General features: G+C 38.1%; 6 protein-coding genes across 7 annotated transcripts; 2 read left to right on the top strand and 4 right to left on the bottom strand.

Annotated features, from left to right (window-relative positions):
• Positions 1-30: 30 nt before the first annotated feature.
• LOC132794966 (P protein) lies at positions 31-3,268 on the bottom strand. The gene is made up of 2 exons (XM_060805319.1): positions 3,101-3,268; positions 31-3,039 (listed from the first exon to the last, which is right to left on the bottom strand). The coding sequence occupies exon 2, from the start codon at positions 3,025-3,027 to the stop codon at positions 841-843; it is 2,187 nt and encodes a 728-aa protein (XP_060661302.1). The 5' UTR covers positions 3,028-3,039; positions 3,101-3,268; the 3' UTR covers positions 31-840.
• Positions 3,269-6,727: 3,459 nt separating this feature from the next.
• On the bottom strand, positions 6,728-8,741 carry LOC132797638 (uncharacterized). Its single transcript, XM_060809396.1, has 7 exons — positions 8,611-8,741; positions 8,466-8,502; positions 8,171-8,407; positions 7,974-8,110; positions 7,629-7,903; positions 7,067-7,566; positions 6,728-6,988 (listed from the first exon to the last, which is right to left on the bottom strand). Exons 4-7 carry the CDS (start codon positions 8,060-8,062, stop codon positions 6,884-6,886), a joined length of 969 nt encoding a protein of 322 aa, XP_060665379.1. The 5' UTR covers positions 8,063-8,110; positions 8,171-8,407; positions 8,466-8,502; positions 8,611-8,741; the 3' UTR covers positions 6,728-6,883.
• An 895-nt stretch (positions 8,742-9,636) lies between these two features.
• Positions 9,637-10,804, top strand: LOC132784604 (ATP-dependent Clp protease proteolytic subunit). The gene is made up of 3 exons (XM_060790316.1): positions 9,637-9,860; positions 9,919-10,345; positions 10,412-10,804. The coding sequence occupies exons 2-3, from the start codon at positions 9,971-9,973 to the stop codon at positions 10,715-10,717; spliced, it is 681 nt and encodes a 226-aa protein (XP_060646299.1). The 5' UTR covers positions 9,637-9,860; positions 9,919-9,970; the 3' UTR covers positions 10,718-10,804.
• Positions 10,805-11,091: 287 nt separating this feature from the next.
• Positions 11,092-15,708, bottom strand: LOC132784586 (cullin-associated NEDD8-dissociated protein 1). The gene is made up of 8 exons (XM_060790293.1): positions 15,476-15,708; positions 15,013-15,396; positions 14,651-14,940; positions 14,433-14,595; positions 12,918-14,276; positions 11,624-12,842; positions 11,409-11,555; positions 11,092-11,337 (listed from the first exon to the last, which is right to left on the bottom strand). The coding sequence occupies exons 1-8, from the start codon at positions 15,518-15,520 to the stop codon at positions 11,207-11,209; spliced, it is 3,738 nt and encodes a 1,245-aa protein (XP_060646276.1). The 5' UTR covers positions 15,521-15,708; the 3' UTR covers positions 11,092-11,206.
• A 208-nt stretch (positions 15,709-15,916) lies between these two features.
• On the bottom strand, positions 15,917-17,535 carry LOC132784596 (selenide, water dikinase 2). The gene is made up of 4 exons (XM_060790303.1): positions 17,278-17,535; positions 16,814-17,189; positions 16,548-16,741; positions 15,917-16,478 (listed from the first exon to the last, which is right to left on the bottom strand). Exons 1-4 carry the CDS (start codon positions 17,441-17,443, stop codon positions 16,096-16,098), a joined length of 1,119 nt encoding a protein of 372 aa, XP_060646286.1. The 5' UTR covers positions 17,444-17,535; the 3' UTR covers positions 15,917-16,095.
• Positions 17,536-18,208: 673 nt separating this feature from the next.
• Positions 18,209-21,399, top strand: LOC132798832 (FERM domain-containing protein 5). Of its 2 annotated transcripts, XM_060810820.1 has the most exons (8): positions 18,209-18,530; positions 18,769-18,873; positions 18,950-18,992; positions 19,055-19,228; positions 19,306-19,684; positions 19,763-19,858; positions 19,915-20,132; positions 20,192-21,399. In XM_060810820.1, the coding sequence occupies exons 1-8, from the start codon at positions 18,441-18,443 to the stop codon at positions 20,848-20,850; spliced, it is 1,764 nt and encodes a 587-aa protein (XP_060666803.1). In that variant the 5' UTR covers positions 18,209-18,440; the 3' UTR covers positions 20,851-21,399. The 2 variants fall into 2 exon arrangements, with proteins under 2 accessions (XP_060666803.1, XP_060666802.1); XM_060810819.1 differs by lacking the exons at positions 18,209-18,530; positions 18,769-18,873; positions 18,950-18,992; positions 19,055-19,228; positions 19,306-19,684 and having other exon boundaries at positions 19,770-19,854.
• The last annotated feature ends 120 nt before the right edge of the window (positions 21,400-21,519 follow it).

Genomic DNA, 21,519 nt, shown 5'->3' with positions numbered 1-21,519 from the left:
GGTATAGAGACTAAAAAAAAGACGATAAAATCAATATCCACGAACGATATTCTTGTGGTCTTGTATTTATATTCTTTTAGTTATATACAAAGCATTTTATTTATAATTTACTTCTGATTTATTTACCTACTTTAAGTATTCTTAGTTTGTCTTTTATTTACTTAGTGGTTGCAATTTAATTTTCTGTTGTATTACCATAGTGCTGGTCTCTCAAAAAATCAAGGGCGTTAATTTTCAGCTGAATGTGACACAAATATTTCCGACTGGACTGATAAGTTTGAGACATAGGATTGACATGCTGAACTGATGCATCCTTCACTTTATGAGTAGTGGTTGCCAAGGAGCTCTGGGAACAAAAACACGAAATTTAATTATGCTACTTGAAAATTAATCATCATGGACAAGTGTGCATGTTTAACACTTTTAATGCATTGCTATTGCATTAATAAAGATCCAATTATCTATTATTGCGATTATCAGCCTTATTCCATTAGCATTTTTGGGAAGTTCCGTTACGGTTTCCGCTCCGTTACCATTTTTGTCCTCTTGTGCTTGCCATTTCTTTTTAAATTCCCTTGATTACCACATTCTGTGGGCGTGCGATTTCGATTTGATTTTGTCATTAAAAAGTTTTCAGCGAAATAATAAAGTTTATCAGGAGGAGCCTTGCTCCTTGAGGCGCGCAAAAGTTTCGTCGGCCAGCTGACAGCAGATGCAAAATGAAAAAAATCGCCTGTCAGAGCAGCTCAACTGGCAGCTGGTCGCAGAGCACACAAGGCACAGAAGGCACACAGAACACAAAGTCCACTCGGGTTGAATGACCGTTTTCTCATCGAGCATTTAATGCCAAGTGAACAAACCATGGGCTATCAGCAGATAGATGGTAGCAACGACATCGCTGAGCAGCATCACTGGAAATCCGTATATAAAGAACTCCATGAACGTGATTTTATATCCATGTTGATTGGCAATACCAGCTGCTACCACATTGGACGAGGCGGCAATCAGAGTTCCATTGCCACCGAAGCACACGCCCATTGAAATGGCCCAAATCAGTGGCATTAGTGGCAGATTTAGTTCATCATTGGTACTCAGCTTGATGGCCAACTTGAGCATCATTGTCACAATGGGGATGTTGTCGACAAAGGCCGAGAACACTGCGCTGATCCACAATACCAACATGATTGCTGTAACCACACGATGCTCATTGCCCACACTTTGGATCATCAAGATGGTCAGGTCACCCACCCATTCGATGAGACCCAGCTCGGAAACGACTTCCACAAGAACAAAAAGGCCGGCAAAGAAGAGCAACGTGGACCATTCCACATGATCAAGCACTGCGTCCATGTCTGGCTTGTTGGCCAAAATTAAGAGTAGCATCGCAGCCAGCATCGCAGCCCAGGCCAGAGTCACACCACGCATAAAGGGCAACGAATGCATTAAAAAGAGGATCACGGCAAATACCAAGGCAATGCAACATTTGATTAACAATGGTTTGTTTCTAATTTTGTACCTGGCTTCCATTTCTGCGAGCGTTTCGATAAAATTCGAGGCGGGCTGCAGACCGAATGTTTTCGCAACCTCCTTGCGACGATACTGCTCCTTGAGCTCTTCGATCCGCTGCAAAATGTCGCGACGCATCTTCTCTTCACTGGGCCTGGGTTCATTAAACTTGGCAGCCGTCTTCGTTAGATTCTTGATGGACTCCCGCATCTGCTCGTCGCTGCCTACAAAGAGTCGATGTCTCAGCACCACGAATATGAAGATCCAAGCGACAACAATGCTAAAGAATACTCCGGGAAACATGTGTGCCACGAAAGTGATGAAATCGACACCCTCGGCAACGACATATTGATTCGTCGCAATAATCACATTGGGTGGATCGCCGACGGGTGTCAGAGCTCCTCCGATATTCGAGAAGAGGGCAACAGTTATGAGGACCGTCGTGGTGCGCAGACCCATGCACTCGGTGAGGCGAATGATGACGGGCACCATCAGCATGATGATAGTGACATTATCGAGAAAAGCAGACAGCATTACAGTGAGCATGCAGAGTAGAAAGATGAGCACCCACGGCTGTCCCTTGGACATGTGATAGGCGAACACGGACATATAATCAAACACGCCAGTCTCGGCGAGCACGGCCACCATGATCATCATTCCAAAGAGCAACATAAGAGTGTCCATGTCGATCCATGAAATAATTTGCTCGAGTGAAGGTCGCTCACCAAGCATGCAGAGGATCCCGATGCCAGTTGTCGCCGCGAGCAGAGCGGCAAATGTCCGATCCGCAATATCGAAAATGATTAGCACGTACAGGAAGCACAGTAGCAGCATTGCGTACATTACACCCAGGCTCACGTCCAAAGGATTGGGATTTGCAGTCACTGAGAGTGCCGTTGGTTTGTCGTCCGTATTGAGAAGGGACACCTTTAGTGGACTATCCGATCCGCCACTTGCCCGCATAACTCTTTCTTCGGCTCCCTCTTCGAATTCATCATGGTGCGTATCCATCGCCCGCAAGGACTTTGAGTCGAAGCCCTCAATTTTAAAACTATTTTTCACAGTAGCGACCTTATACTTTTCCGAGTCATCGAGGTAAACCTTCCAGTCTTTGGCTGACCATAAGGTCCTGTTTGTGCCACTATCAAAGGTGGCAGCACTGACAATCACATACGATTGGTTCTTCCCAGCTCTATTCGACCGATATGTGGCATCCTCGTCGATTTTACCCTTGAGCTTGACGTAAATATATTTTCCCGTTGGTTTCTCGGCCAAATCGACGGATCGCAACTCATTTGGATCGAGTGACACAACAATCTCGTGTGGCTCATAGGGTGGGGTTATTATCATAAATATTGAAAAGAATATCCATATCAAGACAAATATTGTGATCTTTATGATCACTAATACGCGATGGAGCCGCGCCCGTCGAGTGCGTTGCTCATCGGTGAGATTGTCATCCTCGTCGTGAGTGTAGAATGATCGGCGTGCCTGGGAAGCATGGGGTGCATGTGAGGCCATATGAAGTAAATCCTTCGGAAAGATGCAGCAGTAATATTATGATCAGTATATAATGTGTTATAGTTTCACCTACCAATCAGGCCATAGATCGAGATCTCCGATTCACTTCTTATAATGTGTTAGTCCTTCGACTGTTTACGACTCCAATAATTTGTTTTATAAGAAAATAATAATAACAATAATTTAAAATCACGCTAAACAAAAAACATATACATATGTCAACATTTTTTTACTTTAACCTAGTTGGCGTTGTTGATTCCATTATGTTGCTGCTTATAGATATTAAGCTGAATAAAATATAGGAGCTGTCCATATAACAGACATTAGGGAGAAGGGGTCGACGAGTTGATTATAATTGATTTTTAGGAGGGGATTATAATAAAGTAGTGGTTTTATAAGAATTTATTTGCGTTGCAAGTATTTTTTCAATCATTTCGCACCAATTACTTCTCGGAAAAATGGAATTACACGGCAAATAAAACTTAGCGAATGGGAAAAAGCCAGCTCAGAGAAGTTGGGTCCAGTGAATTGAGATAATCAAAAAAAAATTGGTGCCCATTTCTTTAAATCGTTTGCCCATGTTTGCCCAGGTAACATTTTTGTTGTCCACCCTTAGCTTCGAAATTATGAAAAATTTGTTATATCCATAGGGCAACATTTTGAAATTCTAAAGGGTGGGCAAACGAAAATAGCGAATGGGTAGTCTGAAAAAGTAAAAAAAATTTGAAAAATTTTGAAATTTGGCAAATTTTGAGACTTTGAAACTTGGACAAACGATAAATTTGTATGGACAATCAAAAAAAAGTGGAAAACCTTCATATTTTTCAAAATTTTTAAATTCTGAGATATGAGCAGAGTTGAGAAAACTTGAGGCTACCGTTGTAGAGTTTTAGTTTTCATAATTTTGTGGTGTGGGCGATCGATTTTGAGTCATTCATGCCGAAAAAATGTCAAAATTTTTCAAAATTCAAAATTTCGAAAACGAAAATTTTTTTCGAAAATCTAAAAGATGGGCAAACATGGGCAAACGATTTTAAAGCGATTTCCGAAAAAAAAATTTGAAAAAAAATGTTTCATAAGTTTCAAACTAAGGGTGGGCAAAAAAAAAATTTTACCTGGGAAAAAATGGGCAAACGATTCAAAGCAATGGGCACCAATTTTTTTTTTTGATTATCTCAATTCACTGGACCCAGCTTCTCTGAGCTCTTAAAATTCTCGTTTGGGACGAATTCCTTAGCAAAAGTCAATTATTATTGTCATATGTTCACCAAATATGTCTGTTAAAATTATATATTTTAAAATTTTTAGAATTATTAAATTTAAATTTATTATTAAAATTTCATTTTAGATTGAGATAAATTCAATCTCTCTATTAAATAAAAAAGTCATAGTTTAGCAATGACAAAAAAAGTGTGCACGGAAAAAATGCATTAATGAATAATATAATCAAAGTTAAACTAAATACATTTCTAGAGAAATTACCAATATTGTCATAACCAAAAGTATCCACACCGAATTGATTATAGGATGTATGACAGTCGATCAATGCCGATTCAAATTCGAGATGCCTTCATCTGTCTCTCATAAGTTAATTATATGCAAGTCGGCCTGGCTTATAATTGAATCAGCATGCGATAAGGACGCGAGTGCAGAGCAGCAGAGCTCTCATGCAACATGACTTATACATGTGGCACCGCCAGGCACGTAATTCATCATCATTTGCTTTGGCCCGAGCACACATCGCACGAGTGCCAACTGCAAACTGCCACTGCCGTTGTTGCTGCTGCTCCGTTATGAATTACATTTCAATATGCTTCAACGTGTTCATCATTTATTAAAGCGATTCGCTGCAATTCCGGGGAATGGGGAATGGGGAACGCCAATAAAGTGAACAACATTCGGCCAAGTCCTTGGTGAATTCCTTGACTGTCGCACGAGCTGCTCCCATTGCTGTTGCTCCTGCACAGGATGTTGAAATGCTTGTTGAGAGCGCAGCAGAATGCCGATTGCAATTTCCGTTTGTCACATTTGTCTAAATGGAAATTTATGCAGCTGCCTCGCTTTGGATTCCCTGCGAAACCTCTACAATGTCTGTCTCTGTTTCTGCCTCTGTCACTGTCTTTTTTCTTCCTATTCACCTGACTTTCCCTTTCCCAGCCAAACCGACCTACTGAATAGCTGAATGTCTGGCATTTAATGCTTTATTCACGCTTGGTTGCCTGATGAAAGAGTCATTACACTCATTCATTCGCTTGTTCGTTGATTCATTCATGAGTACAAACGCGTGTCTTTCGTTTTTTGCCGTTGCGCTTACTTAATTAATTGATTTTCATTGAGGCCAACGTGAGCCTCGGACGCATTAATCATACGCCCGGTTAGCCCAACACCATACGTAATGCGTATTGCACAATGGACATTTAAACCTTATTCCCCCTTACCAACCTTCATACAAATCAAATGAAAAGTAACAATTTTCGAAAAGTTTCCGTAAAAGCTATTGGCAAATTTGACCGAGTTTTTGTTTTTCTGTGTATTAACGCTTTAGTTTGCAGATAAGAAAATAAAGTCCTAGCTGGAATAAATGCTAGCTCACGACAATCTTATTTTATTGAATATTCATCCAAACAATTTTTGTAAACAAGTCAGTATTATTCATATGCCATTATTGGGGAAAAAGTTAAAAAAAAAAAAAACCAAAACAAGGACTTGCAATTCTGTTACTTTCAAACAAATGGAACTTTTAAATGTTAAGAGTATTCATAGAGATTATTATTCTTGGCAACAAATATTCTTTTTATGCATTTTCTTGCGCCACCGAAAACTTTTCTAATTAATGGTGCAGCACAAAGTGACTTACATCAATATCTTAACTTTAGTTAATGGTAATTTAATTGGATTTCTTACAGACAGATATGATTGTACTTCTTGCTGCAGGTTGAAACGTTGTATTCTAAATAGCAAACGTGTGATTTAAGGTGTAACATAGAACTGATTATGGTGTGTGTGTATGATTGTGTGGGTGTGTGCTCTTTAAATAGATTATTTAATGGCTGGGCGAAACAACTTATTGACCATTCTGATTGCAATGTTGGGGCGGCTGCCAACTGAGATTAGTATGAATCAATTAAAGCAGCTTTTTGCCCAAGGCTTTGGGTTTTGGACTTTTGGCTTTGGCTCTGACATTTTCAGCTTAGTGGTTTACCATTACTGGCTAAAAACGCCAGCTAGTGACATTTTGGACAGTTTTATTGTTGTCCTTTTATCGCCACTTATTGTTCTCCAGCACTTCGAACGTTTGCGTGTTTTTTCGCAGATAATATTCAATATTAATGAAATAAGTGAATAATATGTTAGTAGCAGCTTCAACAGTAAAGTCATTAAATTAATGAAACCAATGGTAAATTGCTAATGTGTATTATTATGTTTTCGAACATTAGTTCGAATCAACTGAATATAATTAAATCATGTGCAAAATCTATATTCGATAAAATTATAATATATAGATTTGTATTTCAATAACTGACTAATATAATTAAGTCTTATGCTGTAAAATTGTATGTGTGCAAAAAGCAAGATAATAATGATCTGGGTTTTGTATATAAAAGAAAACGTAAACCTAAACTAACGAACAAATTAAAACGTCTGATTTTAGGCAATTTTGTTCTACATTTTAAGTTAGAATTTTATTCTTTATATAATCCAAAATGAAATATACTCGTAAAGAATTGATGCCACAGATATATAAATAATGGTAAGGTACACAAAATATTAAATGCATGGTTTGTTCACATCAATTGTAAATGCAAAAAGGCCATCCCATAAAGAGAGAGAGTGTAGTGCGTGTAGGTCGTAGGGTCTATTGAACCACAGCTCGACCGGCGTAACCTGTATTGAACCCAGAACTGAACTGAAGTGATCTCATTTTTTTATCGGCTTGAACACGATAAGCTAGAATACAGCTCTATAAGAAGAAAGAAAGAGAGAGAAGAGGATGATCAAGATACGTAAGACGATGTAATCACACTTGCTTTGCACTTACCATTGTGAAGCAAAACGTGATCAGAAATATAAAAAATGAGCTAATGAGGAGGGCGCCACGGCAATGTTGCGTCAAATCGATTAAGAGTCCCACCTTTTTATCGACCTGTCCCGGCATTATAACGGTGTATTCGATGTTCTCTTTGAATCGCTTGAATTCTGATGTGTTGTTGTTGTTGTTCATACTGATGTAACGTTGTTGTATCGGAGTTGTGGATTCTACTTGTCGTCGCCGTCGACGTCCATGGCCAGAGGGTTCATATAGATCGACACAGAAATCAGGTGTACAATCGGCCATGTCAAGGCAGGCTTTGATCTGCGAGTGTATCCAAAGAGTCGCTTTCTCTTTCATCGAGCTCAAGAGAAATGCCTCGAAGTCGAGGAACACTTCGTTAGGTCTGTCTCGATACTTGGCCGGCTGGTGTGGTATAATGGTTGCTAATTCTCGATTGCGGCATCCATGATGCACCAACGAAACTGCACCATGAGCATGTGGATTCTCTACATAAGCGATTCGAGAATTATGTCAAGATATTTTTAAGATTGAAGTTATCATGTTGTACCTGGATCTGGCGACACCGTCACCTCCATTAACTTTACATACTTCCACACAGATTGACTAATGCGAGCTCGCAGCTGCAGCTTAGTGCCCAATGGCACCGCTTGGTCCACGGTCTGCTCACTGGACACCGATAAGGGCGGATCGTTTGATGAGCTAACGGGATTATTGGTACCGCTGACGCGTGCTATTGGTGGTGCCTCCTTATATAACGCCACCTCGTATTCCAATCTATTTGGCATCTCTTCGACTACACCAGATACTCTGGCTCCATGGGGACTACAAAGAGAATATTTCTTGTAAGACTTTACATTAATATTGCATAGGTCTACTAAATGACGATACTGACAATGATCCAGCGAATCCTGCAGCTTTATTTTCAATTATTGTTGACTCTGGTGGTTTACACATAATGATAAGCTCCTGATCCGATTGCATTACAACGCCAGGGAATTGTGGAAACCATATACGCACATGAACAAACCCCTGATTTAATCACACCATCGTAATCAGATTAAATGTAATTAACATTTATAGTTTACATACATTCCTCTTCAGTACTCCGCAACGTGTAAAATCGTTAATCCTCAGACTATAAGTCCGTTCATCCACATCGCTGGTATCCCTGGATATAATGCAATGGGGATTCGAGTCCCTTTACACCGTTCCGATCGTCAGCAAACATGGGAACACCCTTAAACCCAACTGGCCTTTTCAGTGTTGCTGTTATAAGATCTTGAATATCAGACCCAACAGAAGAGAAGGTACACTGCACATCAGCGACTAATAAAGGGATAGACCATATTTAAACGATTTCTTATTAAGATTCCTTTTCAATTACCTTCATAGTCTTGGCCAAAGCAAAGTATAGGGCAAATCTATTAAAAAAAAAAACAAAAACAAAAAAACACTTAAGAGTACTGTAGAGTAATTTAACAACTTAAACTAATTACACAACTTGTGTATATTTAAATCAAGGCACTTACGAACAATATGTAAAATTCGTAGATTTTCATATTGCAAGACCGTTATTTTCATAAATTAGAATAACGTTTTCGTTTATTGGATATATTAAGCTGCAAGTTGAATAAAAGCGGAACACTCTTTAATATTTAAATCACGCTCAATATCACATCCAAACGGCTTGAAAGAAAATTGCAGAATGAAACTAGAGTGGAGTTGGGACGATGCAATTACCTTGATCTTGGCTGCGTGAATTCTAGTGCAATAGACGTACTAAATATTCGCACGCATACCTACATAGCATATACATACATACATATCCATACATACATTTGTGTAACAACGATTCATATTGACCGAATCGTTCTTATTAGTAGCAGCAATAAGTGTAATACATACAAACATAATAGCAATCAGCCGGCTTACAGTGGTGGCCAAAACAATTGGAAGATACAAAAGTTTACAATCTAATGGTAGAAAATATATTAATATTTAATACAAATAAAATGTACATATAATATTGCTACTTGACTTTGGTCCAAATATGTGATAAATGTATACATTTCCTATAACATCTGCTTTATAAAAAACAATATATTTACTTAAAATATTAAAACATCGGGCAACATTTTTCGGCAAATTTTTGTTCGACAGCTATCCCACCACTCTACATTATCTACATTTATCTTCTTTATCTTTTTAAATTTATTAATAGCTTAAAAATTTACAATTAATTACCCAACGATTGTTTAAATTTAAAGCAGCTTAAATTGAGCAGCGCGCACATTCAAAATTTTCCCTTTTTTATTATTATTATTATTATGATTTTTTTTGTAAAAAACCAGATAAAAAAATATTAAAGATAAAAGGTAATTCAAATAACATTATCTGAGCAGAGGCCAATAGCCAGTGACTATGCAATAAAATACTTATTTTTTGTCATATTCGCGTGACAATCAAATGAATTGCACACATCGATAAATCTATATTCGATTACACAACGATAGTAGTGAAAACAATTGTTATTTTGCTTGGTCGCATACGTATGTATTATTTTGTTATGAAATAATTTAAGTTAAGCAAGCAAGTAGTATTTGGAAAAAAATTATTTAGGTGAAGCTATGATTTTTGGTGCCTAGGGGAACAAATACATCTTGTCCTCACAGAACAGCTGTTTTGCGTAAAATTGCGGTTCAGTTCAACAACAATAAAAACACTGGGTATCACAATCATGCTGAAGAACGCCGGCAGCTTACTATTCCGAAACTTATCCGTAAGTGATAACAAATTAAACGTTGAAATTGTTAATAATTGGTTATTGAATGTATTAGGCAAAATGCGGTTCACATACCCCATCAGTGAGGGGGAATCAATTTGATACCCATGGTTGTCGAACAAACGGGACGAGGAGAGCGCGCTTACGACATATTCTCACGTCTTCTCAAAGAGCGAATCATCTGCCTGATGGGCAACATTACTGATGACATCAGTTCAACGGTGGTTGCCCAGCTGCTATTCTTGCAGTCGGAGAACGTGAACAAACCCATCCATTTGTACATAAACTCTCCTGGTGGCGTGGTGACCGCAGGCTTGGCCATCTATGATACGATGCAGTATGTAAAGCCGCCTATTGCGACATGGTGTGTGGGTCAAGCATGTTCCATGGGATCGCTCTTGCTGGCAGCTGGCGCACCTGGAATGCGTTACTCTTTGCCAAATGCGCGCATCATGATACATCAGCCGTCAGGAGGTGCTCAAGTATGATTGTTTTGCTATTGTGTACTAAGTTAAAGCACTTATCTATGACCTGCATTTATTTTACAGGGTCAAGCAACTGACATACTTATTCATGCGGAGGAAATCATCAAAATAAAACGCCAACTTACAACCATATATGTGAAACACGCAAAGAACTCATATGATGAGATGTGCTCTCGTATGGAACGAGACCACTTTATGACCCCAGAAGAGGCAAAGACCCTAGGCATAATTGATCATGTGCTTGAGCACCCCCCAGAGACAGTTTCGGACAGCGGTCCAACCTCCGATGGCAATCTGCCAACAGGCAAATTGGTCAAGTCTGACGATGAGGCCGAAAAGGAAAAGCGCAGATCAAAACAGTCGAGTTAGGCTCGCAGCAGCATTTTATATAACAGATTCTTGGATTTCAAATTGTAAAACGTAATTAATAGGAAAAATAAATTCAGATAATCGAAATTTACAACGTTCCGTTTTCATGAAAAACTTTATTTAAATGCTATTCATTTCATACTACGCAATACGATCAAAATCAATAAAACGTCTTTAAATGTACACGCATGCATAAGAACAATACCTTCAAAACGATATCGAAGTATGGTATATATGCTCAAATGCCTTAAGACGATGTCAATTTTACAATTTCAATGTATTTTTCCGCGTGTAGATATCCATTAGCTGAAATGCTTGTGCTTATAATAAGCGAAGTAATAAAAACTGATTTTATTGCTTCGTTTACAAACTAATGGCTGTATCAGAAGAAGATACATTTTTCTTTTTTTTTTTTTTGTGTTCACAAATTCTTATTACTTTATATCAATAAAATTAGTATTCAAAGATCAGCGCTCGTTCAATACACATTTAAGTTTGGTCCATGGCAATAATGTCTGAATTGCCGGTAATGGAATCCTTTTGCACATATTCATAAATTTTACACAGTTCTGGAGTTTCTTTTATCGACTTTAAGAAGTCTAATAACTGCTGATTTTTATCTATAAGGAAAACATTTAATTATTATCTGTTTAGTATCGTACATTATTATTTATTAATTCGGATTACTTACTTGCTTTGGGTATTTGCGAGAGGGCAGACACCGCTCGTAGAGCGGAACGCTTCAGTTCATCTTGCTTCTCATACTCCTGCTTAACCGAATTGGCCTTTACCTTGTGTGTGCAAGTATCGCGCAATTGCTGAACAAACTGATCCAATCCTATATAGAAACAAATCCAATGTGTTAGCATTTTAATGTTCAGATAAATGAGCTAGATTTTTACATACTTAGCAAAACTTTATCGGGACATAGTACAGCAAGTCGCGCTGTCATTAGGTACGTCAGCATTTTGATGTCATAATGATCACAGAGGCCAGCCTGAACATGATCCATGAATTGCATTACGTCCACCCTTTCCAGACCCTGTTCAAGTAGCGTATACATGCATTCGAATGCAGCTTTTCGTATATCAAGACCATCGTCAACAGTATGCTTAAATGGTCCCATTTCCACTTCGCGTATGAGTTCACTTTTAACTTTTGTCTCTGAATATAGCCATGGTAAAAGCGTTGGTAATAGATCGCGCACCAAACTCGGTTTGTTGTGTACTGCCGAATTGAATGCAACTAGAGCTACGCGACGCACTTGTGGTTCTGGATCGCGTAAAGCGAATAAAAACTCGCCAATGCTTTGCTTGAGTAGCAAATCAATTGGTTGCGGCTGATCAGATATTGTGAATTTGACCGAAGACACAACCACAGTGCGCATGGTAGCGCTCTCCGATCGCAAAGCTTGTTGCAATTGCGGTAGTAATTCTTCCGGATTCACGAGCACAAGTTTGCCTAGGCATTCGGCAACAACGTTACGTGATCCTTCCTCTGAACATTCACAATGCTTAAAGAGTTGTGTCCAAATCGAAGGCACCGATGGCAACAATTGAGACAGGCCATTAGGTGTAACCGACAGAGATGATATGACCTCTTTCAATGAGTGCAGCAGAAGATACTGCCGCTTGGGCTGTGCCTCAATCTCCTTTAAGATAAGCGGCAAATATGTTTGCAGACTGCCCACAGATACGGCCCCAAGAGCATGCGAAGCAGCTGCTTTAACATCCTCAGAGGTGGCACCAAAGCATTCAATGATTGTTTGCGGCAGCACTTGGATACTGCTTAAATCAAAGTGTCTGCCGATTTCGCCAATTGTAAGCAAACAGAAGATTATTTGTGTATCCTTGTTATCGCGTTTCTGCAACTCAGCCATCAGTTGAGTGGCCAATGGAGTTGCGACCTGCGGGCATTGCTGAGTTAAGGCCGCAATACACTTTGCCGATGAATGATATGCCTGCTTGTGCAGCTGTAACTGCTCGCTGGGATTCTTGCCCGCTGGATCACTACCAGTTAAAACGGGTTCCATTAGCTTTGACACCAGTGAGTGATAATCCAATCCAGATAATTGGGCCTGAACCAAAGCTTGGAACAGCTCCAAAGTGCATTGCAAAGCGCTTCCCTATAATATCACATATAAAATTTAAGTTTATATAGCTAGATATTTAATATATGCATATAATATATATTAGCTTACCTGCAACAATGGCGAGCGAACCAATAATAATACAGATGGCAAAAATTTCTCGTGTATTCCAACTAATGCCTGCGGCTGGCGACGTGCTGTTGTACTTAATAAAGTTAATGAGTATTGAGCAACGTGTAAATCGGAGTCCGAAATTAGTCCAGGAATTTCCACAATAGCAGTCTGAAGCACATTGGGTTCAAAATTAGAGGAGTAGTTGATCACAATCTTGTTGATGAGGTCCAGCGAGTGTAGTTTTAATGCGCGATGATTCTTTCGCAGAAAAGTGCCCAAAGTGGGCAACACTTCGTGGAGAATGGGTGACAAGTCAATACGCAATGGCGATGCGGCAATCATGGTGAGAGCCTTAACACTGCTAAGGCGCGTCACTTCGTTTTTCAAACGCTCCATAAAGATGGGCAGGCAGACTGCCAACTCGCTTTTGAGTAAATCACCCATATTGGCAATAATTTGACCCATGCACGCAATGGCACGCTCCTTAACCTCTTGATCAACATCGGTTACTTTTAGTTTCTGCAAGGTACACGAATACACCTGAGTGACGAATGGGGTCACATCAAAGTCCGATTTAATAGCATTCATTCCCAATGGACGTACAACTTTCACAAGTTGTTGCAGCACCAACAGCGCCTCAGTAGCAATCTTATAGAAGGGATCAAAGACCGATGTAACCACCAGTGGCACAAGCAGTGAGATATGTGGATGGAATACTTGTGGTTGATGACCCTGAAGCAATGAGCAGAGGAAGCCCAGCGACTCGATTTTCATATTGCTTGTGGAACTCTTGTCGTTTAACGAATAGCTTATGCCAGGCACAATGCTCTCCAGATGCGGCCCAAGGGCACCGGGTAGAGAGTTCAAGAGCTCACGAAGCAATAAGAAACAGTCCTGACGCGTTTTCATTGATTTCTCACGCATCAATGGTTGAATTGATTTGATAATTTGAGGTAACTGCTCTATTAGCAATAAAGTAGGACCCGAAATTTGATCCATGGAGTCGGGATCATGAGCCATATCATCAGCAGGACGTGTGTTTCTTAACAATGCAACATATGCATGAAATATGTCCGATTTGACATTCTCCTCACGCTCCTTGAATCGAGCAATTAGAGCTGGACTCAACGTACGATAGAATTCTTCAATTAACTCCTGACGAGTTGCAATCAAAACTTCCAAACATTTAGCAGCAGCACGTCGAACTTTCCAACTCATATCATCATCATCGCTATATTCCTCGCTGTCGACGTATTCATCTTCTTCAGTATCCATAGCAACCCCTGTATCACCGTCGTCGGCCTCATAGTTGTAGTTGGGATCGTATGTTACATACTTAAGGCATAGTTCAAGGATCTAGATAAAAAAAATTGAGAGTAACAGGAATTATATCGAATCTTAAGATTATTATACGTAATAAGTTGCGACTCACTGATCGATTCTATTATATCACGATTAATTAGAAATATTCCAATAAATTAACTAAAACCATATTTAATGTAAATTCTTTACCATAGGAATGTGTGGATTTATAGCATCCGGACAACGCAGCACAAACGCTTCACAGGCCTGCAAGCAGAATTCTCGGAGTTCATCATCATCACGCTGGCTATATTGCTTGAGTAGCAGCATCGAGCGATCGATATGGTTACAGAGACGATGTCCAGCTTGACGGCTGAATGAGAACAAACCATTATTTGGATACCAGATATAACGAAACAGTAACATACCAAATTGAAGCCAAACATTGAATATAGGTTCGAATGGCTCCAGGATTTTGAGGATTTTCGAGTCCTTCCAGCAAGTGATCGACCACACCATTATAGGCATTACTATTTGCCTGAATTAGCAGCACTGAGAGCGCAACAATAGTTCGTTTGCGTACAGCCTGGCGAGGTGAAGCCAATTGAGGCATTAGAGCCTTCAATATTGTGTTGTGAAATGGAACCAAAAACTCGCCAAAGCGCGACAGCAAATCGGACAATATGTCCAGGGACTCTAACTTGACCGAAACGTCTTCCTACAAGAATGCAAGGAAGAGGGTTGTGTTGATTCATTCATAAGCAGCAATTCAAGTAAGGTTAAGACGCACCTTCTCAATGGCAATGCTCAATTTGCCAGTTATACGCTGACAGACATTAGGCGCAAGGGAATTCGATGATTGCGGCAACTCGGCAATGACGGTCTTGAGGCCAATGCTTGAGATGTCGCGCAGTTGTTCCACATTCGACATCATGTTGCCGCAGAGCGAGTCCACAATTGTCTCCACTTGATTTTCTTTTACTTTGTTGACCAACGGCCCCAAACACTTCACTGCCAAATTCTGCACTTCACCGTTTTTGTCTTCGAGCAATTTGAGAACCATGCGCACCACTTTTTTCTCCGACTCGTCATCCAGTATTATACTGTCTTTTTGCAACTCAGTCATTAAATCGTTTGTGGCCATGAATCGAAAATCTTTGTCCGTGGACGTCATCTACAAAGCCCAAATAGTATTAAGAAACTCTCATTTTAATCGAACTTCACATTTAAGATGAGTTCTCATCTATACATACTTTTTCCAGCAAATTTGCAATTTGGTGATATTGATGCGACGCCATGATCTATGGTTCTTGTGGTGTAAGCAGTATGTGGTTAATTATCTGAAATTTTGTACACAGTTGCCGATTCAATGATTTTGTGAGCGACTCACAAATTCTTTATGTCTTAGACAATGAAAACTCTATTTAATTTTTTTTCCGGCACAAAATTTTGCGTGTTGAAACTGGAACTGGAAAATGCACAAGTAAAATGATATCGATATATATATATATATACGATAATGTATTCGACAGCAATTGTGAAGCTCTATCGATAGCTCTTGCAAAATGGTCATACTTTTACATTAACAGACTTCTGTTAAATAACATCTTATTAGAGATGGCTGCAAGGTTCAATGGTTTTAGAAAATAATTAAAATTTAAATAGGGCAATCATAATAGATACAACTTTCAACTTTTAATCATACAATGTAAATCACAGAGGTTTATTTTGAATTTCAAGTTGTGACACTGAAATGAATATCAAAAATTACATATTTACATATGAAACATTTCATAATATTTCCCAGCTTAAAAGCCTTTACGAAATAATAATCATAAGTTGAATATTCATTTCAGTATGTTAAAACTCTTTTTCAAAGTGTAACCTCAATGCACTTGACATCTTCAGACAATATCGCAGTCGATTTATCCGCATTTTGAAGTTCGCCTATTAGAAATGCCCTTTGTGATCCATTTGTAATTATATCAAACTCTTTGCAAAATTCTTCAGCTGCATCCGGTCGCAGACAAATGAGAAGTCCGCCAGAAGTCTCAACTGCCTTTCCAGCGATTAATTTGGAACTTTGTCCAACCAGCTGACTAATTCTCAGTATATTCTTAATAATGGGTAATGTATGAATTTTAAACAAGAGCGGTGACCTCTGGAATTGAGCCAGGTTCTTGGCGTGACCCAAAAGACCAAATCCGGTCACATCCGTTGCAGCGTGTGCTTCATATTTATGCATCAACAGAGCAGCTAAAAGATACATATTACGTAGGTAAATATTAAGTTACTTATGTACATACATGCCGTCAAAACTCTCACCATTTCGGTTTAAATACTTCATTGATGAAATTGCTATTTGAAAAGAGTCGTTTATATCGCCGTCAGTTAACGCTGATAAAATCTTTTCATATTTATCATTTTTCTCATTTTGCCAAATCAACGCGCTCGTTGCTAATTGCGTTCCAAGGGGTTTTGTTAAAACCAAAACATCGCCAGCTTGCCCATTGGATGGTCTTCATATGTAAATTAAATTAAGATCATACATGTAGTGAGTTTAAGTTATAAGTTAAATCACACATTCTTACAAAATAATGTCTTGCTTATGGCAAACTGAAGTGGCGATTCCTCCTACAATGCACCAAGGATTAACAACGATATTCTTGACTATAATATTTCCATAGCAACCGCTGTTTTCTGAAGCTCTTTGGAATCCTTTCATAATTAAAGGCACCACAATGTCACGCTGCTTTTCACTTAGATTGGAGGGCGCACTTATAAGCATTTCCAATTTATCAATGTCAGTAACTCCCACAGCATATATGTCACTTAAAACATTGGCCACAGCAATTTGCCCCATTATTATAGGATCGTCAACAAGCGGATAAAAGAAATCTACAGTTTGAACTAAAGATAGTTCCTTGTGCCGTGAAAGAGGAATAACCGCGCAATCCATTCCAGATCCTACAAATTTCAAAATAATATATTATAGCAACGTAGTAAAATATTTAAAATGCAAAAAAAATAAAATAAATATATTTCTATAACTCACCAATAAAGTCGTCATTGTTTGTGCCTGTATTAGTAGATACTATTTCTGTTCCCCTGAGATATTCCAAAAGCTTCTCTTCGGGGATTTTACAACCTCACCCTCGTAGTGTGGAAAACGTCGTAAGTCTAAAGTCGACATCTAGACCATAATCCTCGGGTTGAAACATTTCAAAGTATATTTTAACAAATAAATAGTGATCTTCAATAAATCTCTATTTTACGATAAGATGTAGAGAGAAAACAGGGTGTGTCGACAATCAAAAATATATCTTTACACGCCAATTTGATATACCAAAATAAAGAAATCCCGAAACTTGCCACCTGGTTACACTTCCACAGAGACCCAACAAATTTCCAATGGTATATGTATATAGTACCGCGTTTATTAAGTAACAGTTTAATACCAGCGATCGATATTTTATATTAATCGATGTTTAATTGAATAAAAAAAAAAAACAAATCTTTTCATAGGCGATAAAGCTATTGTTCAATTTTCCACCACATTTACATGAAAAAACATTGATGTAATTCGTATATCGGTATGTTGTTACTCAATTTGCGATATCGTTTCTTAACAAAAAATTAAATTTGCTAAAATATGAACTCTGGAAAAAAGCATAACAAAATTGATGATACAATGATGAAAATTGAAATTGATATTAAAATTGCAAGAGTAAAATTAATATTTTTAAAATTGAGCATTGTTTTGATTAGGAATAACTTTTGTTTTTATAGTTTAATTGCAAATGTAATATTAACTCTAATTAAAAAGAAAATTGTATTTAATAACTTGTTAAATTACAAAAGTGCTTTTAAAAAATTGGTAATCACTTAAAAAATTATAAATCCGATATTATACAGTTTATGAAATTTGTCCATATTTTGCGCTTTTATTGTGTTTGTTGTCTCCAACCAATACAAAAAAAAATTCACCCTTAACACCCTTAACGGGAAAAAGCGAAGGACGATAAAGGACACTGACATTGTCGGCAAACAAAACTTATAAATCATTAGAAACTAGCTATTTATGGTATAAAATCTCCAAAACAATGAAATGAAGACTACTCACATATTAATATAATATAATAAGGAAATCCAATTTTGATCGCCCTGAGCTTTTTATGACGGTTTTGCAAAAGTCGATAATATTGGAGCAACAATAAAATGTTCAAAAGCAAAAACGAATGTAATGTTGTGTATAAGTGCACTGTTCGACTACTTGACGATTCAGACGTTTTAGAATGTGAATTCCAGGTATGTAAGCTGTGTAGCTATAGTAAATTTAATTTTAATTTTTCTTTAAATAATTTTAAGTACCAATAATACATTAATGTAGATGAACTTACAGAATAAGCATGTACAACGTTAAAGAGTTTTTAAGAATATTTGCATGCCCTATGGTATATTAAACTTAAAGTGCATTATTAAATAATTTATGACTTTTTGTTAACATTGCATTAAAATATACCATTGACAATTTTTCTTGCTGTAGCCATTCCATAAAGGCATTTATCTGGTCGACCATATATGTAGGCAATTAGATATTAAAGAAAAGGACTATTTCGGTTTACGTTACGTTGATACAGGAAAACAACGGGTGAGTATTGTAGCAAGGAGAGAATTCCTTTCAATTGTCAGTCCTTAATCGTTCCTGTCATTTTCGATCTTTATAGCACTGGCTCGACTTGGCCAAATCCATCTTAAAACAATGTAAAGGTAAACGTCGTTACCGATGTGTTATTATGTATTGCAGATTAGTTAAATACAACTCCTTTCAGACATAGACCCAGTGCTTTTTTCCCTACGAGTTAAATTCTATCCTGCGGATCCATTTCGTCTCACTGGTAATGGCCGAATCATGCTCTTCCAGCAGTTGAAACGGGACCTACGTCATGGTCGATTATACTGTTCGTTGGGTGAGGCTGCCGCATTGGGAGCATTAATCGTTCAGGGTAAAAATGGCTGTTCCACATTTTATTATAATTTGCCTGCAAAGTATTATATATCTAATGAGCTTATATGTTTGCAGAGGAACTTGGGGATTATGATGAGGTTATTCACATAGGCGAGTATGTGTCATCCCTTGACTTGGCCTTGCGTCAAACTGAGAATCTCGAAAAGAAAATCATTGAGCTGCACAAAAAACGTAAGCCTGGCCAAGATCCCTCAGTTGCTATGGATGAGTTTATGGGTATAGCACGGGGTCTTGAGACTTATGGCATTGATCCACATCCCGTCAAGGATCATCGTGGCTCGTTGCTATACGTAGGTATTAATCATGCCGGCATCAGCACTTATGTCGCAGGTAAACGCTCTCAGCATTTTCGTTGGAACGAAGTGCATAAAATTAACTTTGAGGGCAAAATGTTTATTGCACATTTGAGTTTTACGGATTCAAGTCGGGAACCGGTGAGTAATTTCGGATTCGATGTAAATATTTTTGTATAACATATAATAATAAATATCATAATAATCTATTAATATAGAAAAAAACATACTATTGGATTTAAGTGCCCTTCAGGACCTGCATGTCGTTATCTTTGGCGATGCGCCATCGAACAAATGCTTTTTTTTTCACGTAAGCTTAACTTTAATGGATGGATTGCAAGATGTTTTGATGGATTTGTATTGTCAACAGATTGCCGAATAGCCAACATGCTGCAGTTGTTTCTGGCGGCGGTTTCTTTTCCTGGGGCACCAAGTTCCGTTATACTGGCAGAACTGAACGCGAGATATTGACTGAGAGCATCAATGCTTTACGTGAACAAAAGATGACGAATTCAAGTTCCAGTAAGCGGAAGGCAAGCAGTGTGCCAGCAACTCCTTCCAGTCCACAGGGTGACTTGGCGCAAATCCGTAAACTATCTCAGTCATAAAAGATAAATATGCATTGTCAAGCACTTTTCATTTTATAGGTTATAGTAGCTTGCCACGGTCTACGATGTCCGAGCCCTTGGGTTGCTCCATGGCTCCCAGCATTCTCATCTACGGAGGTCATGGGCAGGACGTAGGTGTCAATGGGAGTTTGCAAGTGCCAAGCTTGGAGCCAGTTTGCGAAGAGGCTCGTCTACGTTCCTCGAATATCGATCGACTAAATCACATGGGAACAGATTTGCCTGGCTATGCATTCAGAGACTCCATTGAGCATTCTTCGACTGAGAGTGGACTTACAGCTAGTGGCTATGATGTTGCTGGCAAGCCGCGTGGCAATCATACTGATTCTAAGCAGCACCTTTACTATTCGTCTAAGCAGTACTATGCACTGCCCAATCCCGCCTTAAATTCGAGCTCTTCCGTCGGTATTTCCAGTGGGAAACATATAGGACCATTTTCACGCACTCACTCCAACTCCAACAGTGGCAAAAGCTTAAGAAAATTCCATTTATTACATGCCTTTATACCATCTGTTATTTTTGTAATAATCGCGATGACCGGCACTGCAATCCTTATCATGGAATCCGAGTTGGAAATATTTGAGCGTGTTCGAAACTCTCCCGAAATGCTTAGTTTGCGGTATCAGTATTATCAACCATTAAAAGATTTTGTATTGGAAAAATTCGGTCGGAAAGCTTAATACCAATAATTCTGAAATAATTTAATTTAATTGTGACGACATTTTTTTATTTAAATCCCCTTTTGGTAATATTATAAATCTTCTTACTTAATTTTATATTAATTACTACCATTTCTACCAATCCGCATTCCAGATATTTCAATAATTCCTTATAACATTTTCTTAAGCAACACAAATTTTACAATTCATTTTCGCCAATTGATTTTCCACAAATCGCCAATTGTGTAATTGGTGTTATTTGCACATTTCGAAACATATCATATAGCTGCTATACTATACTACAGAAGTTTGGCTTAATTTCTAGAAAAATAGCATCTAATATCAATAAATAAAAGAAACTTACAATTAGGTTTTTTAACTGTGCAATTCTTAAGTACAAAAAAATCGTATAATAGGAGCCACATTTATTTCATAATCTCATCTCTTATTATTTATTATATAATTTTGATGTATATATCATCAATAAGTAAGTGTAATAAACTGTTCTAATAGCAGCTATATGATTACGGATTATTGTACGATTTCGATCACTATATTGAAAATAAATATTTTGAGCCAAATACAAAATATTTTCATTATGTTAAAGTTTATTTAGAGATATAATATTCATGCTTATATTGAAATGAAAAACTTGGGCTTTTTAACATTTCAAATGCGCGCCTTTTGATT

The sequence above is a fragment of the Drosophila nasuta genome, chromosome 2L (assembly GCF_023558535.2).
Source record: "Drosophila nasuta strain 15112-1781.00 chromosome 2L, ASM2355853v1, whole genome shotgun sequence".
Lineage (NCBI taxonomy): Eukaryota > Metazoa > Arthropoda > Insecta > Diptera > Drosophilidae > Drosophila > Drosophila nasuta.
The sequence above is the reverse complement of the archived record's forward strand: the minus strand, read 5'-3'. Positions and strand labels throughout refer to the sequence as shown.

Excerpts from the sequence above, each read along its gene's own strand:
- LOC132784604 (XM_060790316.1), top strand. The coding sequence starts at position 9,971 with ATGGTTGTCGAACAAACGGGACGAGGAGAGCGCGCTTACGACATATTC. Across the intron at positions 10,346-10,411 it reads AGCCGTCAGGAGGTGCTCAA|GGTCAAGCAACTGACATACT; the intron begins GTATGATTGTTT and ends TTTATTTTACAG.
- LOC132794966 (XM_060805319.1), bottom strand. The coding sequence starts at position 3,027 with ATGGCCTCACATGCACCCCATGCTTCCCAGGCACGCCGATCATTCTAC.
- LOC132798832 (XM_060810820.1), top strand. The coding sequence starts at position 18,441 with ATGTTCAAAAGCAAAAACGAATGTAATGTTGTGTATAAGTGCACTGTT. Across the intron at positions 19,859-19,914 it reads ATGCTTTTTTTTTCACGTAA|ATTGCCGAATAGCCAACATG; the intron begins GCTTAACTTTAA and ends TATTGTCAACAG. Across the intron at positions 20,133-20,191 it reads GGGTGACTTGGCGCAAATCC|GTTATAGTAGCTTGCCACGG; the intron begins GTAAACTATCTC and ends TTCATTTTATAG.
- LOC132797638 (XM_060809396.1), bottom strand. The coding sequence starts at position 8,062 with ATGCAATCGGATCAGGAGCTTATCATTATGTGTAAACCACCAGAGTCA. Across the intron at positions 7,567-7,628 it reads GACGGTGTCGCCAGATCCAG|AGAATCCACATGCTCATGGT; the intron begins GTACAACATGAT and ends TCGCTTATGTAG. Across the intron at positions 6,989-7,066 it reads TCACGTTTTGCTTCACAATG|AGCTGTATTCTAGCTTATCG; the intron begins GTAAGTGCAAAG and ends TTCTTCTTATAG.
- LOC132784586 (XM_060790293.1), bottom strand. The coding sequence starts at position 15,520 with ATGGCGTCGCATCAATATCACCAAATTGCAAATTTGCTGGAAAAA. Across the intron at positions 15,397-15,475 it reads TTGCAAATTTGCTGGAAAAA|ATGACGTCCACGGACAAAGA; the intron begins GTATGTATAGAT and ends TGGGCTTTGTAG. Across the intron at positions 14,941-15,012 it reads TGAGCATTGCCATTGAGAAG|GAAGACGTTTCGGTCAAGTT; the intron begins GTGCGTCTTAAC and ends GCATTCTTGTAG.